The sequence below is a fragment of the Marmota marmota genome, unplaced genomic scaffold (genome assembly GCF_001458135.2).
Source record: "Marmota marmota marmota unplaced genomic scaffold, marMar, whole genome shotgun sequence".
NCBI lineage: Eukaryota > Metazoa > Chordata > Mammalia > Rodentia > Sciuridae > Marmota > Marmota marmota.
The window spans coordinates 48,869,241-48,880,296 of NW_025999853.1; the positions used below are offsets into that span (position 1 = coordinate 48,869,241).

The window sequence follows — 11,056 nt, forward strand, 5'->3', positions numbered from 1 at the left end:
GCTGAGGCTCAAGAAACCCTGTCATCTCTGTGGGGCATGTTCTTTTTATTATTATTATTATTATTAGTTACACATGACAGTACAATATCATACATTTGACATATCATACATTTGAATCAAATGGGGTATAATTTCTCATTTTTCTGAGTGTACAGGTTGCAGAATCACATTGGTCATACAGTCACGTATACACATTCAGCAATACTAGTGTCTATTTTATTCTGCTGTTCCACTAAGTCTTTTCTGCTTTTAGACACTCAGCGTGTGACCAGGCAGGAGAAGCCCCAGAGGAGGAGGGGCAGGAAAATGTGACAGGCACTCAGGGCTGGTAGTCTAGAACAACTCATCTGAGTGTATGAGGACTGGCTCCAAGGTGCCATGAGACTGAAGAAAGAGACAGATAGATCTAGGATTGCAGTAGGGGACTTACTGAAGGAAGCGTGGCCCTGCCTGGCAACAAGACCAGTTGGATCCCTGCCATTTGGGTCGAAAGAAGGGTGTGTGAATGGGTTAGGACAAAATGTGATTTCATCCTAGTTGGCATGTATCTAGCTTATTTTAATCTTGTATCAAGAATTCAGGTATATCCCCAATTCCAGGGTCTGATTGTAAAACCCCACATCCTACTTGAATTGCTCCCATCTAACGGGAAACTATGCAAAAGAAAAGAAAGCTGGCTGGGGTTTATTCTGGGGCAGTCATGTAGTTATGATTCAAGATGGCTGTAGTCATATCAAGCTGAATCCATATAGCTGAAGAAAGGACATCTTCAGGGGGTGTTGATTTCTATAGTTATACTTGCTTTGTGCAAGTCCTTTTATTCCTTCCTCCCAGCAACTTTGGGAATATTGGTGCTGGGGTTCCCGTCCCCATTCCCTTTCTTCCCCCTGACCTCTGAGGTCAGACTCCTTGTTTGGGGTCCCTCACTCCCTTTTTCCAGATAACTGCTATACCAGGAGGACACTTCTTCCTGTTCACTCTTTCTGCCTATTCCTGTAGTCCTAGAGAGAATGAATACGACTTTGTTTTCTGAGGAATGATTCTGGGTGCTGAGCCTGATAAGGAAACTCACATTCAAAGAGGAATTTCATTGTAAATGTGTCTCAGCTCAAAGAGTAGGTTCTCAATAACCACGCAGCTGGACATGCAAGGCTTGAGGGTGCTGGCTGCATGTGCAGAAAGTCCACAGTGCAGGGGTGTTGTTGTGTGAGATAAATAGAGACAGTTCTAACCCTGGAACTTAGATTAGAATGGCATGTGTGTTAGGTGTGTGTGTGTGTGTGTGTGTGTGTGTGTATTCCTGTGTGGACGCTGGGAAGGAGAGAAGAATCCAGGTGAGGGAAGTGTTGCTGAGTAGAAATGTTTTCTTTGGGACAGGACTCTGGATATCCAAAGGCATCTACATATCAGCATCAGCAAAAGCAGTTCAAAGAGCACAGAGGTGGGGCAGGATCAGGGAGAAAAGGAAAGCCTCTCTGCCAAAGCACCTGGAGGCTGTCCTGCCTACCACAGCTCTGTGTTCTACTTCTTCCCATCCTCTGCCTGAACAGAAGCCAGACTTATTTTACCCAGCATCTGTGCCTGTCCTCTACAAAACGATGTGGCTCTCCCTGGTGGTCCTTGTAGGCCTGTACTACCTTCTGCGCTGGTACAGGGAGAGGCAGGTGGTGAGCCACCTCCAAGATAAGTATGTCTTCATCACAGGCTGTGACACGGGCTTCGGGAATCTGCTGGCCAGGCAGCTGGACATGAAAGGCATGAGGGTGCTGGCTGTATGTCTGACAGAGGAGGGGGCCAAACAGCTGAGGGTGCGGACATCAGAGAGGCTGGAGACGGTGACCCTGGATGTTACCAACACAGAGAGCATTGCTGCAGCCACCCAGTGGGTGAAGGAGCATGTGGGGGAGAGAGGTACCACCCAGATTCCTGATGTTTCTGCTGGTTTCTTTTCTCTGTGTAGGGACATTTCCTGGGTGCTCCCTGGCGAGGCTCCACAAGTGTTTTAGGGACTTGAAGTTATATCTACTTCCTTTCCCTCCCCAGCATGCCTGCTTGAGCCATTCTATCTCCGGTCTCCGCCTCTTATCCCATCCTTGGAATTCTCTAGACTTGGTGAGAGGATTTGAAGAGAATTTGCCCTTGAGAATTTCTCTGTCCTCTGTCTTCCTGTCTAAGTCGAGGGGCTGCATGGCTAGATATGGATTGGCGATGGTACCTTTCTGTAGGAATGCTGGAGGCTGGAGCCCTGTGCAGGAAGAGCCAGGCTCAAGTATCAGCACTGTATTTTGTTCTTATCAGCTATCCATCCTCCTCCACCTAGAGAGCTGAGGACATTCCTGTGTTCAGAGCAGGATGTGAGGAAAAGGACAGGCTCAGAAAAGTCATGAACTAGGAAGGGGTAACTTTTTCTTTCTTTTACTACATTCTTTTGTCTGTATTATTAGGGAGAAGAAAGCAATGTTGATTTCCTTTTTTTTCTAAGGGTCAGTGCAAAATAAAATATTGCCGGAAGTACTAGAATGCATAAAACCACAACAAAATTAATCTATAATCTCACCACCTAGAGATAAATACTTTCGACATTTTTAAACATATGAGATTGTATTTTTCACTTAAAAAAAGATGAGTAGTTTACCACTTACTGAAAATTTTCTTCAAATGGTTATATTTAATGATTTGAAACATGGTATTCTTTGACACCGCCCCACTTATTGGAACATAGCTCAGGGTGGTATGTTGAAATTGCTTTGTCATAAATGCTGTCTTAGTAAATTTTTTAAAATTTATATCCTTGGGTTCTTAGGAATGAAATATCTTGATAAAAGATTATGCATTCCCACAAGGGCAAGGAAGGATTGAGGAGGGACACGGCTCCCCCGCCAAGTTTTCCAGATCAACAGGCACCACCACTTGCCCTAAATTGACAGATTCCTGCTCATGCTGCAGGCGATCTGTAGTAAATGCCGTTTGATCCTAGAGATGAGGTTGGGGTCTTTGGGAGTAGTTAACCTGAAGAGTAGTGAACTGGGGACTGGGGAGGAGTGAGGGTGGCCTTCTGGGTGAGTGGGAAGAGAGGGTGTGATTTTTCTGGGGCAGAGGGTGGGACTTGTGTGCTGTAGGTAGGGTGGGGCAGCCTCATCTCCTCCCAAAGCTGCCCTGTGGGTTTCACAAGCATTTCCCCAGGAAAGTTGCTCAATATCAATGCAGGAGGGTTCAAAGTCAGCTTCCTGAGAACAAACACACCAACTGTTTTCCAAATTATCCCCCAACTAGGACTTCAATTCTTTGTTTCTCAACCAAATTCTACCAAGTTATTAGTTTTGCATTTTCTTCCTTTTCCCTTTCACCTTTTCCTCTGCATCCTCTCTTCCCATTTCTCCCCTCCCTCTCCTTTCCTGTCTTTCTTGACCCATAGATCCTGGGGGAGCATTTAATTTAAGCTGCCCAGAAGATAGAAAATGTAGGTAAGAGAATAAAATGTCTGTAAGGATGCCAATAATTTTAAGAGGTCAGATGTAGTTTCTGTGTTTCCAGAGTGATGGATGCACGGGACTTCTTCCACATCCCTTTTTGCAATCATCAAATAGGAAGCAACTGCAGGGAGCTGGGGAAGAATCACAGAAGGAGGAGGAAGGGCATCAGTTCTATCGCCTAGTGGCTCCTAGCTTCTGCAGCCCCACCCCAGCAGTTGTGGCTTGCCCCACCTCTCCCTGTCCACGCTTGTCAGAGCTCTCTGTCTGCTACAGTGTGAACTTGAGCCACAACTGTGTCTGCACCACACAGGGAAAATACAGTGTGGTTCTCTCGTCTTCCCACTATCCCCAGGGCTCTGGGGCCTGGTGAATAATGCCGGCATCATCATACCCACTGCTGCCAATGAGTGGCTGACCAAACAGGACTTTGTGAGAGTACTGGAGGTGAACCTGTTGGGAGTGATCGAGGTGACTTTGAGCCTGCTACCCTTAGTGAGGAAAGCGAGGGGCCGCGTGGTCAATGTCGCCAGTATCCTGGGCCGGTTGTCACTCTGTGGTGGCGGCTACTGCATCTCCAAATACGGCGTAGAGGCCTTCTCTGACAGCCTCAGGTATTGGAGGCCCCATCTTGGAGAACCCTCCCTCTCTGGTTTTTGTGACTCTCTCACTTTCTGCCTTCTGAATTTAGGCCATCTGAACTGGGAGACACCATTCCATGTCTTGGGTAAAGGGCAAGGCTTTAGGCCTCAGTGAAGTTAAACACATCTTACCATGGAGGAGGGTCCACAGGCAGAAAGTCTCTGAGGCAGAATTGGAACTAGGATAATTTGGTCTATAGCGCAGACATGACCACTATTATATTCAGTATCAGGGAGTTCTTATAGTGAGGTGGGTCAGCATCTTATTCTATTCAAGGGGTATTTGTGGGGGCTCTTGTCCAAGTGCATAATAACTGAATCCTAGCACAACAGTAAGGTTTTGTTCCTGACCTAGAATCTCTGATAGCTGGGACAGAGGGGGAGAGAAGATACTCCATCATTACCATCCCTCAGAGCAGTTGTGACTAAATCAGCCACACTAACCATGGCAGCCACCAGATTTGTGGAGGTTCCTATAGAAGGGGTCTTAGCTGAGGGTTGAAGATCCATAATGAAGAGTAGGAGGGCTTCCCAGGTGGGAAAACCTCATCAGACAGGCCCAGTGTGAGCATTAGCTGACTCCTTCTAAGTGAAGGGGTCCTCCTGGGGAAGAAAGACAAGACTGGGTCTGGCATTAGCACGGCTAGGCAGGGAAGCACAGTGGGTTTATAGAGGACCTGGGGGTCTGGACAGGTGTGTACTGTGGGCAATGCAACACCTTGGAGGGATTACAGTAGGGGAGCCACTTGGGCCAGTCGGCATCCAGGGACCCTGCTGACTGCAGTGTGAAGGGTGGCCCCAAGTGGGGGGAGCTGAGACTGAAGGCAGAGATGCTCCCTAGAAGACAGTTGCAAGGTTCCAGGTGGGAGATGGCTGGGAAGCTTCCAGGGGTAGGAGAGGGGAGAAGAGGGGTCTGAGGAGTACAGAAGAGATGACAAGGGGGACAAAGACTTATAATTCATTGGATGTGAGGGAACTGGCAGGAGATTACTCTTAATTGTTGCCTTAAAACAGAATAGGCAGTATTTAGAGCAATAAAGCTGGTATATGCAAAAGTCTTGAATAATATTCAAATATAGGAAGGCAATGCAAACATCACAATTTTTAGCCTCAGGTGTTATATATACTATATACCAAGTTTTTAAATTTCTTTCACCCAATCTTACATGGGAGTATAATTATTTATTGTTTGAGTTTTGTCTTGTGAGGCCTCTGACATCCTTGCCCTCTGATTTTCTTCCTTGCAGGAGAGACCTCTTTTATTTTGGGGTGAAGGTAGCTATAATTGAGCCTGGTTTCTTCAGAACCAACATTTTACCTCTTGAGAGATTCTCACAGACCCTAAAGAATCAATGGAACCAGGCCAGCTCAGAGGTCAAAGAGACCTATGGAGAGAAGTTTCTGGCATCCCGTGAGTAAGCTCTGTACTCATTAATAGGTGGGGAGAGACGCAAACCCTCTTCTTGAATCCTTAGTCTACTACCATCAGTGCCTCCCATGTATCAGGTCTGTCTCCAAGCAAAGTGAGATGGTTAATCCCATACCATTGGTGCTGCATGGGCAACTGGTCACTTTAGGAGGGGCCCTGGCTTATTAAAACGTGGGACACTGTTTCATCTAAAAGCCTCGTTTTCACAAGGACAAAAGTAAAACCAGAGAGAAAAGACACTATTGTACTCATGGTCAGCTGGCATGAGAGACAGCTGCCTTCCACATGCTTGGATTTATTTCTAGTTTTGGGAGAGACCTTCAGTTAATGTGCCCAGATATTCCCAGAAACAGAGGTAGGGGTGGTTTAGTGGGGAGCAGCTGTTCCTTGAGGCTAGGTTGTATGGCACCTCCTAGGACCTGGGACAGATTAGATTTGGGGCATGGCTGCTGTAGATGGACAGCAGGAATTCCTTTGCCCCCCCCCGCTATTATTTGCATTTATTTTATGTTGAATTTATTCCCATGCCATACTTTTTGTTTCTTCAGTTTCTTCTGGGATATCTTTTTTCTTTCATTCAACCTCTCCTCCTGGTTTAGGAACAATGTGTTCCTTTTCAGTAAGTGTTATCTCAATGTGGCAGGAGAACTCATTTGAGCTAATTTGACTATGAACTCCGAAACAGTGATGCATCTTGGATGTTTCATTCACCTGAATGTGTTCAATAACCAGAGAATCTACATCTAAGCCTTTAAATTCAGCATCCTCTCTGCATTTTGAAGCATGTGCAACAAAAATTCAGCACTCTTTTTGGGCCACCAACCCTGTATCCAGCCCAACTCTTTGGCGGAGGCACACTTCCAATGTCACCGTTGTAATGCTGGAATGGCACACCTTGCTGCTGCTGCTGCTGCTGCTTCCTCCTCTTTTTCTTCTTCTCCTCCTCCTCCTTCTCCCTCCTCTTCTCCTTCTCCTTCTTTTTCTTCATTTGTTCTTTTTAGATGTTCATGACATAGAGCATATTTGACATATTATACATACATGGAGTATAACTTCCCATTCTTGGGGTTGTACATGATGCGGAGTTACACTGGTTGTGTAGTCACACCTCGCTTCTTTGAAGTGACATTTTTCAGATGCTTAGTGGCTTTTCAGATATGCATACCCTTGATGGCTTGGATAGTTTTATGGATGTTCTTAAAGTGAACACAAAGATTGAACCTCTTGATTTGCATGATTTTGTGGGGTTTCCTGAGTCAAGAGAGTAGAGCACCATTTTCATAGGTCAACTCAGGCTGCTTACAGGAAAAGGGAGGGCATGAATTCTTAGAGATGCTTTCCTCCCTAACTTGATCCCAGAGCAGGAGTATTGGGAGGTAGAAATACATTTGGATCATTTCTCGTTCTGAACAGACATGAAAAAAATTAAATCATTGGATAACATGTACTCAGAGGACTTGTCCTTGGTGACAAACTGCATGGAGCATGCACTGACTGCCTGTTACCCCCGCACACGGTATTCAGGGTATTCAGCTGGCTGGGATGCCAAGTTCTTCTACATCCCCATGAGCTACCTGCCGACCTTCCTAGTGGACACCATAATCTCCTGGAATGCTCCAAAGCCTGAAAAGACCCTGTGAAGTCAATGTTGGAGTGCATGGGTTGTGGGAAGTTGGGTACTGTGTGAGGGAGTGGATGCTTCAAGGGAAGGAAACTAGGGCGGAGGGAGGGAGCTGTCGTGTCACTATGTTATCTATCCTACTTTCTTCATTCAAAGGATTCTGCTAAGATATCGCTCACAACTGGTAAATTAGGAGAAAAGACTCAAGGAATTCTGCTAAGGAATAGGAACTTCATAGCACTCATTGATGTCCAATTGATTTTGGTATCTGTTCAAGTTTCTAAGCCTTTTGACCAACCGTGAGGAATCTACACAGGTGGGAAAGTTGTAAACAGGTGAGAGGATGCTGAGCTCACACCTGCTGTGCCTTCTGTCCTCCTGTCCTTCTCCTCAGGCTATGCATTATCCCTGGCTAGTTTATATCCTCACATAGTATGCAAATGGCCTGGAGAAAGCAGGGGCACTCATCCTCTGATATCATCTGTGCACCTCATGAGGGGTTAGGAGGGCAACAAGCAGCCAACCTATACCCTCAAGTCTTAGGAGCCAAGTCTGTAGGCATTGGTGGGGAGGAGGTGTCCTCAATACAGATCCTGGCAGAGGACTCAGAAATCAATTTTTTATTTGTCTTGAAACCATGGCTTTCTTTTGATTAGTTTTGTTTTAGAATAAAATTCAAAAATTTCACCAATGCCCAGTGATTTGAACTAAGGGCATGAGGAAAAATGTGGTGTGGACCACTGGGAGGAAGAGTCAGTTGCCTTCATGGAGAATAGGGGGTGAAAGGAATGACCTGAGGTGGGATCAGAAGAGGGAAGTGGTATAATCCCTGCCCTCTCTATCCTCTCTGCCACAGATGTGAGAGGGACTTGTTTCCCTTCTGAGACTTCCAAATACCTTGATTCACAAGATCAGATAGCAGATGGGCCAGTGTGGAGATGTTCAGAGGATCTGGCATGTCTCAGATCCCTTTCCTGGGTAGCTGAAACTTCCCTCCCCTCACCAGTCACCTCTCTGTGACCCTCAGTGACCTACATTGATTTTAAACTCACTACAATTCTGTCCTGTCATTTCTCAGGTCTGTCACTGCTGTCTACTCCCTCTCCCTTCTGGTGGCATGGAGTGAGAGTCACTTCTGGACCCTGGTCTTTCCTTTTCTACTCAACATTTGCTGAGCACCTCCTGTATGCTGGACAAGAAAGCCTTGAATTATCCCCAACTTCTTAAGACCCGGCTCTATGTGTTGTCCGTATAGTGATGGTCCTCTGGAGTTGGGGCTGAATAGAGAGAGCATTTGCAGAAAGTGATGGAGAGTCCTGGGAGGAGTCGTTGGAGTTGGATAGTATCACCCCAGGTGTCTTGGTTTTCTTGCCTTAGAGGATTTGGAACCTTTAGAGAACCTTGTGTAATTGGTTCACACAAGGACACAGTGTAAATGGATACATGACCAGTGTCCATTGTGAAAACAGTGATATCTAACATTGCAGGGCTATTCATTTTTACTTTCAACAGATACACAAAAATATTAAAATTCTGCATACTAATGGATGCCATGTGATGTTTTGAGTGCCGTTCATTTAAAAAATTTGTCGTGTGGGTCCAGCATCTGAATGTTGAAGAAACAAAGATGAACAAACAAGAAGACTCCTCAAGGATCTTTGAGTTTCTGAACCCCCTTATGTCAGCTCACTCATGGTCAATCCATGTTGTCCCCTCAATGGCAGAGCAAGAGCTCACTCTTTCGTCTGAAGCATCCTAAATTTTGTAACCCTTTCCATATGTGTACACATACAGATAGCACATGTTTTAGTCAGTTTTTGCATTACCAAAATACCCCAAAAGAACAACTTAAAGGATGAAAAGTTATTTTGGCTCAGGGCATCAGAGGTTTCAGTCCATAGATAGCTGATTCCATTGCTCTGGGCTTATGGTGAGGGAAGAACAGGGTAGAGGGAAGCTGCTCCCTCATGGCAGTAAGGAAGTAGAGAGAGGGAGGCAGAAGGGGCCACGGGGAAGATGAAGCCTTCCAGGGCAGGACCCAGTGGCCCATCTCCTCCAACTGTGGCCCATCTCCTCCAGCCATGTCCCATCTGCCTACAGTTAGTACCCAGTCAGTCCGTCCAAATTAGGATGGACTGATTAGGTCATAATTAGTTCTCACAATCCAATCACTTGACTTCCAAACATCCTGCATTGCCACAGGAACTCTATAACAAACCATATCCTTATATCCAAACCATAACAGCACCCCTTCTACACATGAAGCACATTCAATGCACAGGACACACTAAACTAAAAGATAACTGATTCACATTTTCTCCTGGTGGGGCTGATGTTCAGGATGTTTAGATTCACTCTTAGGAGTCCTCTTCAGGGGGTGAAGGAAGTGTGAAGAAGTCCCTGACCCCCATGCTGAGCTCCACTGGGATTCTGGCTACACAACGGTCAGACCTATGGCCCCAAGCATGGACTGTGACTCAAAGGTATCAAGGAAAGCAGTCCAAGTCTTCATTCCAGACCCTCAGCAGAGCTTTCCTCTCTCCTCCTTCCCGAATTATTTCCTGGATGAGGGTCTGGGTCCACTTGGATGGATCTGTGAAGGGACATGAACCCACCTCACCAGAATGCACAGGATGGCACCAGAGGCTACCTCACTCCTTTCCCTTTGCTGTGCTGGCCTTCTGTGAGGACAGGTCTTTGAGACCCCACTTCAAGTCTTCAACCCTAAGATCTTTGGTCCTATCAGGAAATGTGTGTCCCTTCATTTCTGGGGGCCCCCAACCCACACCAAGTAGGGCTGGGGACGGGTTTGCACAATGAGCCTCATTTCCTGTCCTATCCAGTTCTGCTTTTCCTCTGGCGCGCCTCCCCTTCAGCAGAAGCTCCATTCTGCATGGAGGAAGGGGTGTGGGTGGGGTTGGCCTGATGCTAGAGAAAGTGGTTTCCTTGTAGCTCAGCTGAATTCCATGACAGCTCTGCCTAGATGCTGTCAGTACCCTGATGACAAGGAGTGCTTAGCCCTTGGGGAGAAGCCCCAGGATCCATACTGTACTGTTCTTCATATAGCTGAGCCTTCGGTTTCTGCAGGAAGCTTTCTTACTTTAAACTCACCTCCTCCTATTCTTTATCCATCAGAGACATGATAAATGTGGACTGTTGGGAGATGCTAAGAGCTATGAAACTCTAGTTTCTTTTGCCCCTACCCACCTCTCTGCCTCCCTGCCCTGCTTCCCCCAAGCCTTGTTGAGAAATGGCATCTTCCCCCTCATGCTGAGGGCTCCTCCATGGACAGTGGTTATGGGGTCCAGGCTCTAGCTGTCTTTGGTCTCCTGAGGGGAAGTTCTCTCGTATCAGCTATACTGGATATACACCGAACAAACACTTTTCCAGTGGTTAGGGCTCAGGGCCGTCTATGGCTGGCTGAGGCTCAGGAAACCCTGCTGTCTCAGTGGTGTGTGTTCAACTGAGTCTTTTCTGCTTTCAGTCACTCAGTGTCTGAAGGGCTTGGATTCTGGATGTGTGACCAGGCAGGGGCGGCCCCACGGGAGGAGGAAGAAAATGTGATGGGTAACCAGGGCTGCTGTTCAGGATGTGAAGTGTAAAAACTGTTACGCCTGCCTTGTGCAAGTCATTTCATCTTCCCTTTCAGTAGCTCTGGGAGTGTCATTCCTGTATGTGGTTTCCCAGCCCCCATTACCTTATCTTCCCCCTTTCAGATGGAAGAATTGGATGATGCAAATGATCCAATCCCTCCCTAGAGCGTCCAATTTCTCAATTATTTTAAACCTTGCAATTCAAATTTCATGTTTTCTTTTAAATTTTTAAAAATATTTTTATTTGAAGATGGACACAATACCTTTATTTTTTTTTTTTATGCTGAGGACCAGCACCCCAC

At 46.3% G+C, this 11,056-nt stretch overlaps 1 protein-coding gene across 5 annotated transcripts; it reads left to right on the forward strand.

Annotated features, from left to right (window-relative positions):
- The first annotated feature begins 1,434 nt into the window (after positions 1-1,434).
- Rdh16 (retinol dehydrogenase 16) lies at positions 1,435-8,709 on the forward strand. Of its 5 annotated transcripts, none has more exons than XM_048806950.1 (5): positions 1,459-1,911; positions 3,826-4,084; positions 5,359-5,522; positions 6,954-7,216; positions 7,318-8,709. In XM_048806950.1, the coding sequence occupies exons 1-4, from the start codon at positions 1,599-1,601 to the stop codon at positions 7,178-7,180; spliced, it is 963 nt and encodes a 320-aa protein (XP_048662907.1). In that variant the 5' UTR covers positions 1,459-1,598; the 3' UTR covers positions 7,181-7,216; positions 7,318-8,709. The 5 variants fall into 5 exon arrangements, with proteins under 5 accessions (XP_048662919.1, XP_048662907.1, XP_048662912.1 ...); XM_048806955.1 differs by having other exon boundaries at positions 8,240-8,377; XM_015483166.2 differs by having other exon boundaries at positions 6,954-8,709.
- The last annotated feature ends 2,347 nt before the right edge of the window (positions 8,710-11,056 follow it).

What these genes read in the sequence shown, in the direction of transcription:
- Rdh16 (XM_015483166.2), top strand. Translation starts at nt 1,599, where the DNA reads ATGTGGCTCTCCCTGGTGGTCCTTGTAGGCCTGTACTACCTTCTGCGC. An exon ending in GCCTTCTCTGACAGCCTCAG is followed by an intron (nt 4,085 to 5,358) that starts GTATTGGAGGCC and finishes TCTTCCTTGCAG; the next exon opens with GAGAGACCTCTTTTATTTTG. An exon ending in AGAGAAGTTTCTGGCATCCC is followed by an intron (nt 5,523 to 6,953) that starts GTGAGTAAGCTC and finishes CGTTCTGAACAG; the next exon opens with ACATGAAAAAAATTAAATCA.